Source organism: Musa acuminata, chromosome BXJ3-8 (assembly GCF_036884655.1).
Source record: "Musa acuminata AAA Group cultivar baxijiao chromosome BXJ3-8, Cavendish_Baxijiao_AAA, whole genome shotgun sequence".
Lineage (NCBI taxonomy): Eukaryota > Viridiplantae > Streptophyta > Magnoliopsida > Zingiberales > Musaceae > Musa > Musa acuminata.
Window position 1 is genome coordinate 2,637,144 of NC_088356.1, and position 17,389 is coordinate 2,654,532.

Consider the following 17,389-nt stretch of genomic DNA (forward strand, 5'->3'; position numbering starts at 1 on the left):
TCTCATCCTATCAAGTCTCGCATGTCAGTCAAAAAAAACACATAAATGACTTACACCTTTTGTCGCATTCAGATCGTACGCTTTACTCGTCAATCAGAGCATGATAGATGAGATATGATAGTTACATCCTACAGATCCAAGGAGAGGTTAGTAATGATTACCATACTAAAAGTTTAGGAAATGCCGAATCCAACAATAACAAATGATTTACAGTCATAAGGATCGTACCGGTAGCAGAGTACATAAAGAAAGAAGAAGAAGATGAAGAAGAGGAGGCATAGATTGATGTGGTTAAGAGGAGGAGGAGAAGGTGTCGATGATGGTGGTGTGAAGTGGATCGCTTAGGTGGGTGGCCCAGTTGTTGAGGGGGCCCTTGCCGGTGACGGCGGCCTGGACGGCGAAGCCCAGGAAGGCGACCATGGCGAGGCGGCCGTGCTTGATCTCCGCCAGCTGCAGGGAGGCCTTCTTCTCGGGGTCGGCCGCCAGGCCGAGGGGGTCGAAGTACTTGCCGCCCGGGTACAGCCTCTTCTCGGGGTCGAGCTCCGCGTTCCTCTGGAACTCGATGTAGCCGATCACCAGCACCTCGATCCATATCAGCGTGGTGATGTTGAAGGGGAGAGGGAGGCCGAGGTACGAGGAGCCCTCCACCAACTCTACCTGCAATCACACATCCAACCAGTGTTCTTACGTACACATATATTGGGTAGGAAGTCTGTTCACGAGACAAAAAGGTTGCGCCGGAAATCTTGGGTCTAAAATCGAGCTAGATTTGCGTAGAGTACGATATTATACCTTGCCAGCATCCTGCCAAGTGACGCCGGTGAGCCATTCGACGACGAGGGCGCCGAGGGTGGCGAGCATGGCCCACCGACCGTGGATGAGCTCGCACTCGCGGAACCGCTGCAGCCCAAACACCTCGGAGTACGGCTGGAAGGGGGTAGATTTCACGTCGACGCTCTCCGTCCGGGTCCCGATCACGTCTCCGGACGGATTCTTCGCCAGGTTCTGGTCCAGCGAGTCGAAGTCGAACTGAAGGTACTCGACCGGCCTGCCCAGGCCGAAGGGGTCGAATCCGTAGTCGCCGACGAGCGAGCCATCGAGCCACTCCGGTGCCTTGGCGCCCGGGAACCACAGCGGCCGGTCCGACGTCGGTGGCGCCTTGGCCTTCTTGGGCCGGGACTTCTTGCTGCCGAATCCGAACTGGGCCTGGAACCGGCCGACCGCCTTGGCGAGGCTGTGCTCGGGTAGGCGGGTGCCCAAGAACGGGGAGGTGGCGGCTGCTGTGGAGGAGGCCATTCGTCACACTCTCTGCTCCACTTGTTCGACTGAGAGACCCTGGTGACGGAGTTGGGCGTCGGAAAGCTTGTTGATGATGTGGTGGGTTATAGGCGTTGTGGGAGTCATCTGTGGATGCCAGACTGGACGGACGATGTGGAGACTGAGATCAATCTGACGGATGTGAGGTGTGCAACCTTATCCTCTCATCTGAAAAGTATCCACCTGAGGTTGATGCCTGGAAAGCAGTCACTGGGTGTTCGTTGGCCTAATGTTTCTGTGGTTGGAGAGAGAGCCAGGTTATGTGGCCTTTGAGCTATTTAACTCGAGAAAGAGAACCAGGAAGAATATAATTGTCAGGAAATACCAATCCTACAATCTTACTCTGGTTATTGTTGTTGATGAAGAACGTTCAGGCTATCTAATCAATCAACACAAGTTTGGATCAAAATGAACGCAGAAAATAGAAGCAAAACTTGTGCATTAGCAACACTTTCTGGTTCTGGTAGAGACTTGGGATTTCATCCACTTTCCTATCTCTGAAAGGGAAGTTTCATTATACATGAAAAAGAAGAGAAATCACCATGACAAACAGGACAAACTTTAGCAGCAGTGAGAAGATAGTTTCCGGAGCAAGAATGCGTTTTGATCTGTTGCTGCATGGATAGAGATGTTGTTCTTGTTGGTGAGGACTAAGTTGAGTTGATTCTTTCTTGGTAGTTGCATTATCCAGAGAGTGGCACAAATAACAAGGCTGTTTAAGCCCCTCATCAATGAGTTGGTAGACTCCAGCTCTGAAATACCAGCATCAATCATAAGCAGAAGATGAAACAATACTGTACCTTTAAATGAAGAGGTAAGTATATTATGATAATATTGAATTGAGTGAGAAACACTTAGACAGCCTCTACTAGTATGCTGAGTAATTTTTTTGGTACAAGATGTTGATTGAATATAATTGTACAAGGGATAAATGAAAAGGAGCAGCTGAATACATCTTGTGAATCTTGAGCCTTGTGTCAAAGTATAACACATTTCAGACATGAAAAGTATTGGCATATACAACACGTGAAGCTTCTTCCGTGCTTCAAGTAAGAAAAAGCACTGACCAGGTTCAAGCTTTGTCAAACAAGCATTGGCATGGCTCAATGACATGAAGTAGCAAAGTTAGTGACTCACAAAATGGAAATCTCCTGTGCACTTTGTAACGGTCTCACTAGCGTTCTGAGATTCCACCTTTTCCTCTCTTTTCTTCTTTTCCCTGCAGAAACAAGTTCAGCTACATCAGCATCCAATCGATTCTGGCATATTTGGCACTTCAATCCTGATATCTAAGACTTGCAGGAAATGGATATAGAGAGAAGTTCTTTTAGTTGTTTCCTGGTTTGCAAATCCATTGTTCATGTTTCATCATGGACTGAGGAATTTCGCTCAAAATATAAAAAAATGACGGTGAATGTATATTTGAAATCTTTTTTGCTGGAAAGCTGTATTCAATCCAAAGAAAATGCATGTCCAACCGAATGTGAATAGAATATAGATTAACATAGTGCATAAATAGTATTTCTGGATATTGCTTGAAATTCAGTGCAATATTCGTCAAATCTTCATCTGTAATCTATAGGGAATTCCAGAGCATACTTTCATAAGTAATTATTTACCTGTCCACATATTCCTTCAAAAGCTCCTTGGCTTGAACCAATTTTGATAGAATATTGCGGTATACATCAAGATCTCGATCCACGCTGCGCTTATTTATTTTCAATGCAGCGCAAAGCTGTCAGCAGCAAAAAATTGACTCAATGCTAGTCCAGGAACGTGGATAACTGGATTATCATGATTTAGATAACTGTGTTCTGAGCAATGCACAAGAATAAACATATGAATTATATAAACTTTATGTGGCTGACAATGTAGCTGAATCTAGAACGAAGAAACCAAAGTTTTATATGAAGATAATACACCAAGTTAACCCATCATGGTTTTCAACATGACTCAGGAAAGAAAACACTACATACCATCCTACAAATATTTAGGTACAAGAGAATGCATGCCTTTCTCTTTGGGGAGATTATAATTGCACAAGCTGTCAAGTTAAATGAAGCTAGGTCACTCTATCCGTTGCCTTTTTGGACCATGGCAACCTCTAGTTTTGCACTCCCAGCTCTCCTCTAAACCATGCTCCACAATTTAGGAACTATAATGCCCCAGCATGCAGTGCTTGTATATCTAGAGGTATCGAAGAATCATAACAGATGAGTTTATAGTTGGTCCAGTGTAAGAAGATTTACTGAATTAGTTCCTTAAGATGTATATCATCAATTTTCATTTATCTCTACTGCAAAATTGCTAAAACCCACATGACTGGAAGCTGGCTTTCCGCTCTCCCCTCCCCCCAGAATAAGCAAGCGAACAGCTGTGGCAGCAGCTCTTGCAATTACACACAATAACATGAGATCAATTTCACTCTGTTCTGGAGGAAAATTCAATTGTGACAGTAAGAAAGTATACACTAGCAAAACTTTATTATATAGAAATATTTGGCCAAGAAAAATTCAGGTGGAAAACTCAAATTTGTGATTTTGGAGAAGAACAGCATTCCAACTTCTAGCAGCTGGTAAGAAATAAATTTCAGACCAAACCTGATGAAGTTTTAACAGCAGGAAAGAGGGAACTAAGAAATGAATATTAGGAGCTTGAAGACAGGTAAGAGAGAGAAGATAGAAAGGACAATAGACAAACTGCTTATTACCTTCTATCTCAGGAACTGATGTTCAAATTTCTGATGGTCAAACTTATAGAGAAACGTAAGCCAAATTTCCTAATTTAAGTGCAGCTTATCAAAATTAGTAATAGTTGATTACTACTTCCAACAATCAAATGAGTGCAGGGGGCTTTACCACTTCCAACAATCAAATGGGTGCAGGGGGCTTTTTCAGAATCCAAACAAGATGACTAGAACTAGTCACAGCAGCAAATAATATGAAAGCAGATAGGTTCAGAAAACGAAGGTTATTGTCAGGATTTAGATATTTTAAAAGTATATAAGAATGTCAGAAATAAGATGATTCAGTATGAAAGCAATGGATATCTTTAATGATTGCATTAAATCAAGGAAATAAAAGTAACACGAGAAAAGGTAAAAAGAGAAATCACGAGGAATTTAGAAGAGAAATATAGCTCATATGATGGAAGAAGGACAACCTTTTCCAAGGCTGCAGGTTCAGTTGCATTCGCCAGCTCAAGTAGACGAAACAGTCCAATTGCAAAGAATCGACTATAGCTAAAATTTCCCTTACCCTCCACTCGCTCTGATATATCTTTCAAAGTGCCTTCTATCTCTCCTTCTCTGGATGAAAACTCTACTAAGGAAACAGCAGTCTGAGCTCGAGCCCACTCTTCGAGCTTTCTTGCATCACTTCTGCATTAGCAAAAAAATTAACAAGCTAAATTGAATTGTTTGTGAAACGGAAAATGTATCTAAAGGTCACAAGTATATTCATGGGAAAAGATATAAAATATTGACCATAGATGAATTTCATTAAAAGATTTAAGCAACTAGGCACCAGAGTTATGCAATGGAGGATTTCACAAAATTAGGACCTCAATCTTTGACACACATCAGTTGCAACAAAATCAAAGTTCAAAGAATCAATTTTATAGGTTAAAGTGATAACCTAGCAGCAACCCAAAATTGATAGGTTAAATTGAATTTACAGCTAGCAACAACCAAAAATGTGGTAGCTGTCTGATGAGGTCAGATTCGTTTGTCTTGCTGAATTAAGTTGCATTAGTCGGACAGAAATAAGCCTTTTGCTTAGGCGAACAAGCTCTCGAGGACTAAAGAAATGCAGCATTGACTTCAACCGAGATAGCCGTCAAATTGCGGTGTTCGCCCAAAGCAATGCAGTCTGGAGGACCAGGGTGCTCCACAGAGAAAAAGTGTCATGATATGTATGAAGCAAACCCTCCAAAACCCATGGGGTGCCAAGAATACATCCTGTGGGGTCCTCTGACTGTCAATAAAGCACACTCATAAGTGAAGTATAATCCAAGATGAGGATCTTAGAAGTGTGAAGTCCAGTAAAATAAAAAAGTTTATATCCCTTTAACTACAAAGAAGGCCCCTTTTACAGCATGGAGTCCTCATAATAGCCAGGTCATTATGGAAAATTGTCCATATCAAACCATCGAGGTGGCTGATTTGCCACCAATTATCAAGATTTGCTAGATGACATGGCAAATGATTAGGCTTTATATCAATTAGAGTGGAACAGAAAATGCTAGATGTTTTTAACAGCAGTGATGATATGTCAAGTCAATGCAGTGTAGTCCACCATTCCGTTGTTACACTTCAGGGGTCCTACTATTCCCACATTACTATAGAATACAGTTAAAAAGATTAGCAAGGCTGATCCAATGGTTCGCTTGCAACATATTTAGGCCAAATCTTAGACATGACATACACTCATAGATCTTAAGCAAATGCAACAAGTTTTCTATTCTTCAAGAAGATTTAGTTCCATTTTCCACAAAGGCATTTTGGTGAATTTTTAATGTAGTAGAGTGAAGTTAGGTGTAAAAATAAGTTCAAAAAAGTAGCCAGTGCAAACTGATAGACCTTAGATCTCGTCTCAAATTGTTAAAAGGGACTCAAACTAGTCTGGAAAAGGCTCATATAACAGGATGAAGGACAATTATCTGGCTGTTTAAGATTCCGTCCCTATAATGCAGGCGTAAGGAAGCATTTTTCCTATTGCAAATAAGTTTGTTGCAGAGCAGAGTGTTGCAAAAAGATTGTCGATGTGACAATTTTTCTTTTATTAGTCGGTGACCAACTCTTGTTATCTTTGTCCCACTGTTTTGTTTGTTGCTGCTTCTACCATGAAATGCTTCCTAATTATCTTTCTAACCTTGTAAGTTTTCCACCTCAATGATCTTATTTGGCTTACCTTGTTACTGCTTCACCACCTACGAACAAAGCAGAATTGAACATATAAGATTCATGATGGCCTTTGAACTAATAAAGGAATGAGAATATCACTCCATAAAATTTTGTACGGGACAAGGACGATGCTCATATTTCACAAAATAGACTGAAGTACTGAAATGAATACACACCTTACCACCATGGCATCTCCTGACTGAACTATGGGAGACATTGACGAAAAGGTTCCAACAATGAACTTCTCAGAAAGCAGTATCCTATACTTTCAAAACCTTAGAATAATGATTAACCACACTGTGACTTCTATGACCATCAAAACATTTTCTACAATAGTTAAAGGCTCCACAACATTGCCAATAGTTCCTTACTACTGACAGGTCATAGTCATGGCATCTCTTCAAAATTCAAAAAGTTATCTGGAAGCTATGGACCAATTTGAACATGACCATGCATAATTACAACAGATTTGTAGATAAATTCAGAGGCAAGTACCTGTACTGATCAGGATCTTCCTTTAATGCCTGGATATATGCGTTGAAGATGGCATCTCGATCCTCACTGTCCGGATACCCTTCCATCAATTGTTCATAAACAGTCACAAAGCCGAGTGCAGAAACAGCCTCATACTGGTAGGTCCTTTTGTATCTCATCAGATGTTGTTGTACAAGCAACTCCTGCAACACAGTGTTGTATATGCTTGGAATTGGCCGCTTGTATGATTTGAGAAAATTGAATTTTGTCTCCGATACGGTGGGTGGCACATCTAATCAGTAAAAGAAAAAAGAAATTAACAAACGGAAGCTTCCTACTCATCTATGCTTGCTCCCACTAAGATCAAAGAATAAAAAGGTAAGAGATGAAGGTTATGGTTCCATCATCATAACCATGTCAGTAATATGCTATATAACATCTTTATGGAACTGTCTCCTTTAATAACTACAGATATTTATGAAATGCTGAAAATAACTATTATATTGAAATTCAAAGAAGTCTTGATGAAAGATAATGAATTTAAATAAATATATATATATAGAGAGAGAGAGAGACCGGTCGAAGGGCTGGTACAGGAAGCAACATCCCTAACATACGTTATAAAGATAACAGTCCCAGAATTGCCAAAAAGAAAGTAAAGAAAATAGATTTCCGGGAAAGCACAAAGATTCTGAGCATTGTCCGTCGGGCTACCTCAATCTATGATCATGGTTGTTCGATCACAATCTCAATTCACCAAACCTCAAATTAAGTTTTCAGGGAAAGGGTAGAGTGATGAACTGCAATAGGGAAAATGGGAAATGCACTCAAGACATTCTTCATCCACATTGAATCCTAAAGAAATTAAACGCAAAAGTAGAGGCATAAAGAGAAGCAAATGCCTTGAATCTACAGCCGAAGTGTTTGAAACCAAGAAGGTTTCGGAATCTATGGGCAAAAAGAAAAGAAAAGCACAATGCACTGTCCTTTATCCGCACCGAAATGCATTTGTGACAACCGATAATAGAAAACAAACAAACAAATCTCGGTACATAACTAGGGTTGAGTAGATAGAACAGAAAGCTCACAGCTTGCGGCAGCCACGCAGCGGACGACCATCCGGGAGCTGAGCCTAGGGACTCCGGCTCGAAATCCGCCAAGGGCGAAGGATGCTTCCTTAACAGCAAGGGTCGGCCTCCTCTCGGCGGCTTGCCTACAAGGCGAGGCGAAGGATACGGATGGAATGGAGGCCATTCGAGACACCCCACAATAGAGAGAGAGAGAGAGAGAGAGGGTAGAAATTATTAGGGTCCTCGAGGCAGAACGGAGGTCGTCGCCGGAGTCGAGGGACAGAGGAATGGCAGTAGGGGAACACACGGTGGGCAACGGGAGGAAGAGGACAGTCTTATCCGGTCCTCCAAACAACATGATTGGGCCACTCAGATGTTGCCACTTGGCAAGTTTGGTTTGTGAGGTCTAACCATCGAGACCGTGATGTACTGTTTAGTCTAATTGTAGATCTTAAACAAAGGGAGATGAATCAAAAGGACTGTTATATCAAAGCAAGCTCGACAAGGTAATTAACACACATCACGACAGAAAAATACCAATACGATACGCTTCGTGCCCGGTTCATACTTCCTTACAGAAAGAATGGCAAATGGATACAAAGAAAGCATGCGACAACAAGGAATACTGGAAGCAGAACCCCGTGAGCAGGATGAACATCGTTGAAAGCGAGCATCGAGCACCAGATCAGATGGTGTCTTCTTGTGGGATTTGGAACTGCTGCACGCCAAAAGTCTGGAGGGAGGCATTCTGGACGAAGAGGAGCAAGCCGCATTTTGCACTGTTGAACCCGTCCCAGAGGGTGAAGTGGACGGAGCCGGAGATGTTCTTCTTTGCCGAGACGTCCTTCACGGAGACGAGCTTCTCGAGACGGCGGACGACGTAGTCGTTGGTGAGGACGCGGCCCTTGTTCTCGCCCTGGTCGCAGTCGGTGACGAGCCCGCTCTGGTAGAGTGCTACCATCACGTCGGCGCCACTCCCGTCCACCTTGGTCTGCAACGCCCCCGTGAAGGACACCTGCAGTGTGCCGGGGGCGGGCTTTTGGAACGTCGCCTGCACCGCGGCGCCCCATGCAACCTCGTCATCAGGTCTCATTGATTACAAGTGAAAACTCCCCACCGTGAAGCATTAGCTGCTGTGCGTGCATGTTCCTCGTGCAGCCATTTTTGGTGAAGGTCTATTACCGTATAGCAGGCATTCTTGCTCCATTTTCGAGAGAGGTGGAAGAAGAATGGTTGGATGTCCTCATGGTTGCTCTATTGTTCGAATTAACCATGCATATTAACATGTGGTGGTGGGCTGTTGTTATCTCATGGTGCATGGTTTGATGAAAGAGATGAGCCAACAAAAAAGGAGTTATATGCTATGTGGAATCAAAATTAAAGCTTCGCCATAACGTTTGATGTATAATGATGCACCGTTAGCAAAGGGAAGCACGCATCCAAGATAAGATCAGGGTCCTAAAAGAGACGCGGATAGAGCCAAGAGCCAAACCTGCATGGTGGGAGAGATGAATCTGGGGGCGGAACGGACGGCGGCGAAGACGGCGTCAGGGTCGGTGCCGACGCATTGGGCGCGGCCGTTCACCACCACCTGGGGCGTGTACAGGGTGTCGAGGTGCAGCACGTCCACATAGGCCTTCTGCCGCACGGTCCATATGCTGGAGCCGAAGGGGTCCCGCCAGCCACGGTAATCCCAGTACTCCACGTGGAACGCCAGCACCGCCACCGGCGGCAGGTCCCCCTCGAAATCTCCTCGCCCCAGCCGCGACACCACGCCCTCCGCCTCCGGGGAGGTGCCGCACCCCTGCGACGAGAACAGCTCCACCAGCACGGGTCCCATCCGCCGCTGCTCCTCCTGCGTCTGGTCCGCCGTTGCGTTCGCGACCGGCGGTTTAGATGCCGAGGTCTCCCGTCCGCGTCTTCGGCCGAAGCACGCAAACGGCCGGGGCGCCATTGCGGATTGTAGAAGCCAGGGAGGAGAGAAGGCGGAGGGCGGCTTTGGCTGTTTGGACGTCTCCAATTATAACGAGAAGAAGACGGGCAACAGCTAAATATGGAGCGACGTCGGAAAACAACCATACTGTTGGTACAAGACTCGGTACGCCTGACAGTCTGGCGCATGTCAATTGGTCGTTCTTGTGGGACCCGAGGGTACTTTGTTATGTACACGGGCGGCGGCGACGACGAGATGCGGATCACCTCTTTGACCTCAGACACAACTGCCAAACGCCCTTCAATCACTGACAACCACAGCTCGACATGGGTCCCGCCGTGTGCCAGGCTGGTCAACGTGGACGGTGGAGACAGGGGGTGGCCCTGCCGCGAGCTGTACCACGGCTGGTTCGGTTAACGTACGACCCTAATCTAATATTATAATGCATATATGTGAATATTCGAGCATTGAAATCCAACTTATTGCATGCGATACATTCAAATTTTGGTCAGTGGACTATTGGTCAAACTAGTGGGTCAACTAATCGGACCATTTGTATAATATAAAATAATTTAAAAATATATGTAGTTAAAAATTGAAAAAAATATTAATTTATCTAATGACAACATCTAAAATTATTCACAAAATTAAAATTATTCTGTAACAACATTTGAAAAAATAATTACATCAATCCAACTCGAAATAAATTGTTGACGGATACAAAAAAAATAGTTTATCTAATGCATACGAATTTCTCAAATATCAAAATAGGCAATTTTTTTAATTATGAAAATATATTATATTTATAAAATTGAATTACTAATTAAAATATTTAAATCTAAATTAGTAATAATAAATTGATGTAGTCATTATATATATGTGATAGAGGATATTCTAGTACTACCCAAACCTTACGTGGCACCCATAGTGGAAGTCATGCACATGTCTCAAAGCGATACGAAACAACACAAACTCACAAACGATTGTGTCCTGAAGCGATACCATCCGACTCAAAAGCGACGTAAAGTATAATTCATACTGCACGAAACGACACAGCTCGACTCAGAAACGATTGTGTCCCGAAGTGATACCACCCGGCTCAAAAGCGACGTAAAGCAGAATTCACACCACTTGACATTGCACAAAGCAAACAATAACATATCTACTCTCTCATTTACACAACTGATACTATTGTCTTCCTCTCCCTTCGCCTTTGCTGACTTAAGCATCGAAAGGGTTGAGTTGAGAAGCCCTCGGTGTAGACCTATTGTGTAGGACCATTGAAGGTTAAGAGATGACTTCGCTGTTAGGACAGCCTCGTAGCCACGAGGTAACCCTTCGACCGGAGGATAACCCATCCGTTTAAAAAGAGGATCTTGTAGCTTAGCAGATCTTGATTCCTCTACTAGGTCTTATCGCCCTAAGGCCATATCGATCCCAACAAACTGCCTCATTTTTAGATGTCCTATATTGATTTATTACATGAACACTCCCATATCAATATAGAAGAGAACACAATGATAAACTTATACCTTCGACAGTGAACTAACTAACGTGCCAACTCACCAACCGTAGGTACTCATAAAACACTATCAATATGTATTCAAAAATTCTCACCATCTAATAGATGAAAACCAATCATAAGGTAGAAAAAAATCCAATCATAATTCCAATCGGTTATTCGAACTCGTAAGTCGTAACGACTAGAAAAAGGCCAATGATTTCCGTAGAGAATTGGGTTGGAAGTCAACATCAGCTTGAATGAAGGCAGTCGTGACCGGGTGGCGTCTCGCAAAATATGAACCTCGGACTTCCAACTCATCTCCACATCACTAGATTTTATCCACGATCTTATCCAAACCATCGCATCCTGGCGGACCATCAATTAATTCATGTCACAGGCGCAGCAAAAAAAGCTCTCGATTGAACTTGTGATGCCGTGCCACTTTTTCTCGTTTTTCGTGATCCTCGTATCGATGGTTCATGTTCTTAGCCTTTCGGCGTCGACATGTGAGAAGGAAGAAGGGGTTAGCCTTCACATGTACGCTCCTCCTTCCCCAGGCCTGTTTTGAAGATAAGGAAGAAAGATGAAGAAGATCCATTATCACGATGGAAATTGTATGAAGGACATGCAGTCCGAGGATTCCATTCAACTTTTTAGTGACAAGATCTCGAAGGATTAAATGCTCATGGATTAGCTTCACGGAGCAGACAGGGCTGCCTTCCTGTGCAGGACACGTTCTTATTTCCATGAACTCCCACTATGAAGGTTTTCCATGGATTATCCACTGCGTCTGCTTCCAGATCAAACTCCTACATTATATAGCACATTCGGATGACATAACAAGCTCCAAAATTCTATTCACATAGAACCTTGAACATAGCGTCGATAACACAATTACCAGAACGACTGCATGTAGAATCTCATAAGCTTGAACAAACAAGACTAACCATGGAACATAAGGTGATAAAGGGATAGTATCAGAAGTTTGAGAAGGGATTGCTACAAGTTTCCAAATGACGAGTTGGTATGCATCGATCATCTCGGATTGAGATGGGTCACACGGCTGGCTTGAATTCGGCACCGCCCATCTCGACGCGGACGTCGTCGTCTGCAATGAACTTGCCCCAGAACCAGTGAGCCTTCCACACCAGGATCATCTCTTCGATGGGGACATTCTTCGTCTCCGGGAGGAACAGGGCGATGAAGATCGTCATGACCACCACCCATCCAGCGAAGAAGTAGAAGAGGCCAAACTTCATGTGGCAGAGCATGGAGAGGAATGCTTGGGCGATGACGAAGGTGAAAAGCATGTTGACGGAGACATTGATGCTCTGTCCCGCCGACCTGATCTCCAGAGGAAAGATCTCGCTGGGAACCAGCCATCCCAGGGGACCCCAAGACCACGCAAACCCAGCTACGTAGACACAAATAAACAGCACCACGAATGCTGCATACGCCTTGGAAAGAGTAGCCTCCCCGCTGGTCCCAAATTTGATTGCGGTCAAGGTTCCCACGATGATCTGCAACCATGTCAAAGCCCGCAAAAGTATCAAGCAATCGAGTGACCCGGTTGCATCCATGCAGAATTTGCAGTCACGAATCATATACCTGACAAATAATCATCTGGATTCCTCCTTGCAAGAACAATTTCCTTCGGCCGAGCTTGTCGACGGTGAAGATGGAGACGAAGGTGGCGAATACGTTGACGAGCCCGCTGATGACAGCGGACATGAGAGAGGCTTCGCTGCCGAAACCAATCGTCTTGAAGAGCACGGGTGCGTAAAACATGATCACATTAATCCCGGTGACCTGCTGGAAGAAGGGAATGAGGATGGTCATGGTGAGCTGCGGGCGGTACTTCCTCTTCATGATGTTGGACCAGGGATGCTTCACCACTTTGGACTCCTGGCTGGCGGCGACCAGGTCGTTGTACTCCTCGTTGATGTCATCGGTGCCGCGGATGCGGCGGAGCATTTGCTTGGCCTCCTCGGAGTGGCCGCGCTCGATTAGGGAGTTGGGAGTGTCGGGGAGGAACAGGGCGCCGAGGGAGATGATGCATGCGGGAACGGCGGCAAGTGCGAGGCTGACGCGCCAACCCCAGCCGCCCTTGATCTTGGCGGTGCCGTAGTTGATGAGGTTAGCGGCGAAGATTCCCACCGTGATCATGAGCTGGAAGCCGATGTTGAGCATACCCCGGAGGCGTGCCGGCGCCATCTCCGACAGGTACAGCGGAACAGACTACCAAACGATGGAATCACTCGGGTCATCAAAAAATAGCATCTTTTACCATAAGCAACTAAAGAAGGACGCCTATAACGATTCAAACAGGAAAGTCAATGCGGGATGAGGAACATGTTATTGTTCTTTAACCAAGAATGGTGAAGAGGGTGGAGTGAACAGCGGATGGACTCCAAGTATACCAGAGGAGCCAGTTGGCTACCTTCCCTTTTCTTCTTGTACGACTACATTTGGTGAAGCACTCTAGCGTGCACCAAAATGTTTCATCGCTTTCCCACCAACAAATTTTACGAGAGAAGAGTAAAAGATAAAGATGGATTCAGTTTTGGAGGAGAAATGAGAAGGAAGAGCAGATATAGATCGAAGTGATTTTTCTTGAATTCAGGAGGAATCGGCTTCTATGAAGGCCTACCTGGTTGGCGAAGCCGACGCCGATACCGAGGAGAATGCGACCGAGGATCAGCATTAGAACGTTAACAGCAGCGCCGTTGAGAGCGGAGCCGACCAGGAAGGTGAGCCCGCCGCCTAGCATGGACCACTTGCGCCCGAAAGCCCTGGTCACCGACGACGCGAAGAAGGAGGCGATCAGCGCCGCCAGGTACAGCGACGACGTGAAGCTGGTCAGCAGCTGGCTGTCGAACTTGCAGTACTGGTTGGTGCTCTTGTCCGCCTTCTCCTTAGCCAACACCTCCGGGAAGAACTTGCTCAGGAAGGAATCCATCGACGTCACCCCACCTATTCACCAGCGCGACTCCCCCACCCATCAGATCCAAACCAGGAACGAAACAGAGAAAGAAAGAAGACAGCAACGAGAACCGATGTCACACCAGAGATTCCGATGTCGTAGCCGAAGATGAGACCGCCGGTGGCAGCGACGATGCAGGTTAGGAAAACGAAGAGGGTGAGCTGCCCCGGGTACTCCTTCCCTTTCCCGGTGCTGACGACCCCACCGCCCGCCATTGTGCCCGGAGAAACAGACCGATAGCAAAACGAAAGCAAGCCGAAGCCGAAGAGGAAGGGAGGAAAAGAAGGATGGGAGAGTGAGGAAGGAGGCGAGGAGGTCTTATATAGAAGGAGAACGATCGGGCTTCCATATCGGGTGCAGTGCGACGCGTTTCGGGTTCGGCGATCTGCAGGCCGACATAGACCGTGAGATCATGGCCCGTTGATTGGAGGCGACGGCGGATCAGCGAGGATGACAATAAATGACGCGCCCTCGTATGGTAAGATAATATATACAAAGGATAAAGTTTCGGATCCCATGAACCTTCCTGCGTTGGAGTCCACTGCTCCGAGGACAAAATCCAAGGTTTCCTTGTAAGAACCAAATCCAATCATAATCTTAATATTATGGTAAATCATCGATTTTATGATACTATTGACCAATGACAGATGGGAGGTAGTAATCCACATCTCAACGTCTAATGGTCCGGTCAGAGCCAGTCGGCCACCATATGATACGAAAAGCTGGAGACAGACGAAGTGTGTAGTTCCCGAGAATGAAGAGGAGATTTCCAAAAGAACACTTGGGACTCATATTTACCTTTCACTTGGAAATGAACGGGTGGCCTCCCAATTTTAATGCCCGGGAATAGCTTACACAGGAAGAAGATGCCAATGCAACATCAGGTATTGTTGTCTCAATGTATCTTAGCGTGCTCTACCAAAAAACGTCAGCGTAAGACTAATTCGAGCGAGCTGGTCGATGTTGGTTATGGGTGGGAGGTTTATGATCCAATTTTGATCGCGTTCTTTTCTGATGTATTATTTTTGTCTTATTTTCTAAGTAATGTGACCGATCTAATTTATTTTTAAGTATTATTGCATCGAAAATGAACAAAATATGTATCTCGTAAGAGAATGCCATGTCTCCTACACGAGGGATAAAAATCGTTCTTATGTGAAAATTTTAATATTTAAATCTAAAATTAAATAATAATAATAGATTTAAATTTATTGATGTATATCTTTCGATATAACTTAGAAAATCTTTATTTGATCTATAAACGCATTATAGAGTTCTCCACTCTCGGATTTAAGATAAAAAAGAGATAATAGAATATTTATAATCTCTTATTAACTAGTTCACATGATTGAGAGAAGATATGTAATCTCTCAATAATGTCACATATTCATATATCCCTACTTATTCACATATCCATGTATCTACGATAAATAATCTCTCGATAATATCAAATGATTATTTGGTAAATGTATCCTTATGTATCCAATTATTCATTGAGTCTCTAAAAGGTCTTATCCTTTTATAGACGAGAGTAAATGATCTACGATAAATAATTATGAGAGTCTCTCATATTAAGGATATTTATTAAAGAATCTTACTATAATTAAATTTCATTTCTATAGGACGATATAACATTATCTCATTTGTTCTATTAATTGGTAAGATAATAAAGATTCAAAATCAAAAAATAAAATAAAATAAAATTTATTTAAAAATAATTTTATCTAACTAGATTTTAAAATTTAAAAATTATTTATACGCTTGCGAATTAAGAAAAATGACCAATAAGTATAATAAATATAATAATATTACATTAAGCATGACTAGCAATACGACTCATGGTAATTGTATATTATCAATATCATACTTCCTTCTATATACTACAATACTATTAGCTCTTCCTAATGTAGTCTAAAATAATCTATGTAATTTATCTTATTAAAATAATTTTATTATCATATTCAACCATAATATGTATATACATAAATGTGAACAATATAGCAGAAATAAATAACTTTAAGCATGTAAGCAAGAATGTCAATTATAATATTCATTAAAACATACATCACCATATCTTTTATGGGTTGTTCATAAACTCAATCATAAGAATATGTTCTTTCAAATACTTTAATATTAAGGAGTCTATAAAACTATATTTCATCACAATATTTGATTACAGAATCATTATAAACTTAATAATTAAGTCTGATCAAAATATTTGATTAACATAAATTAAATTAATTAATTTTATAATTGAGGACATAAAATTTAAAATTTTGAAGGGTAAAACTATAATTTTTTATAGGATATACAATGAAAATTTTATATTTCTAAAGGATAAAACTCTTAAAAAGATATAAATTAGAATTAAATAAATTTAAAGAGGTAAAACTATAGTTGTTGCAGGAGTCACGACCACTGTGGTGAGCGATCGTCGTTTACATAAGGCATCGTAGTAGCCATCTACGGCTGATGCACAAGGCGCTATCGTCACCACCGTGTGCAATTGCCACATGCTCATGGCCTTCCTGCTCATGCATGGTTGTGCACGTGTGTCGCCTAGTGACCCCCATGATCGCTGCGACGTGGCTATGCATACACACACGTGCTTATCGATACTATTGGCTTTCGACGTCTGATGACACCATCCATGGCTAACTGCAACCAACACAGTTGTTGCGGTCAGCGATGGTGCTACTATAGCCACCACACAAGACGATAGTGTGCAGCCACCATAGCCATCATGGGCAGTGGCACTGCTATATCCTCCGCACATGATGGTGTAACGTAGTTATTGTAGGGCTTTCACATCCTACAATGCTTGCATTGTGTACGCAGCTATTGCTCGTGATTTGGCTGACGACCATCGAAAACTGCACCCCTCAATAATACTGTTGCTGACAGTAAGTTATCGACAGTGGTCCATCAATCAAGCATGAGAAATCTTACATCACTCGTAAGCAACGGGTGATACGATAGACCAGATAGAAAAGTATATCAGCAATGCAGATAAATCATTTATACATCGTAAATAAAATCGATTAATACCTTTGGTAAGGGAAACGTGCAAACAAATAAGTATGTCTCTTTACTAAAAATTCTATTCCGAAGTAAATAATAATAATAATAATAATAATAAATAAATAAATAAATAAATAAATAAATAAATAAATAAAGTGGCGCCGCATCCTTGTCGCCAATTCGA

General features: G+C 43.1%; 4 protein-coding genes across 4 annotated transcripts; all 4 read right to left on the minus strand.

Annotated features, from left to right (window-relative positions):
- Positions 1-166: 166 nt before the first annotated feature.
- LOC103993927 (chlorophyll a-b binding protein CP29.2, chloroplastic-like) lies at positions 167-1,365 on the minus strand. Its single transcript, XM_009414167.3, has 2 exons — positions 793-1,365; positions 167-657 (listed from the first exon to the last, which is right to left on the minus strand). The coding sequence occupies exons 1-2, from the start codon at positions 1,294-1,296 to the stop codon at positions 292-294; spliced, it is 870 nt and encodes a 289-aa protein (XP_009412442.2). The 5' UTR covers positions 1,297-1,365; the 3' UTR covers positions 167-291.
- Positions 1,366-1,741: 376 nt separating this feature from the next.
- Positions 1,742-8,078, minus strand: LOC135645811 (protein THYLAKOID FORMATION1, chloroplastic-like). The gene is made up of 6 exons (XM_065164579.1): positions 7,783-8,078; positions 6,716-6,986; positions 4,480-4,696; positions 2,937-3,052; positions 2,455-2,536; positions 1,742-2,069 (listed from the first exon to the last, which is right to left on the minus strand). The coding sequence occupies exons 1-6, from the start codon at positions 7,946-7,948 to the stop codon at positions 2,046-2,048; spliced, it is 876 nt and encodes a 291-aa protein (XP_065020651.1). The 5' UTR covers positions 7,949-8,078; the 3' UTR covers positions 1,742-2,045.
- Positions 8,079-8,309: 231 nt separating this feature from the next.
- LOC135645813 (uncharacterized) lies at positions 8,310-9,761 on the minus strand. The gene is made up of 2 exons (XM_065164580.1): positions 9,257-9,761; positions 8,310-8,815 (listed from the first exon to the last, which is right to left on the minus strand). The coding sequence occupies exons 1-2, from the start codon at positions 9,716-9,718 to the stop codon at positions 8,450-8,452; spliced, it is 828 nt and encodes a 275-aa protein (XP_065020652.1). The 5' UTR covers positions 9,719-9,761; the 3' UTR covers positions 8,310-8,449.
- Positions 9,762-12,033: 2,272 nt separating this feature from the next.
- Positions 12,034-14,471, minus strand: LOC135645054 (sugar transport protein MST3-like). The gene is made up of 4 exons (XM_065163107.1): positions 14,267-14,471; positions 13,852-14,174; positions 12,810-13,439; positions 12,034-12,721 (listed from the first exon to the last, which is right to left on the minus strand). Exons 1-4 carry the CDS (start codon positions 14,397-14,399, stop codon positions 12,257-12,259), a joined length of 1,551 nt encoding a protein of 516 aa, XP_065019179.1. The 5' UTR covers positions 14,400-14,471; the 3' UTR covers positions 12,034-12,256.
- Between the last annotated feature and the right edge of the window lie 2,918 nt (positions 14,472-17,389).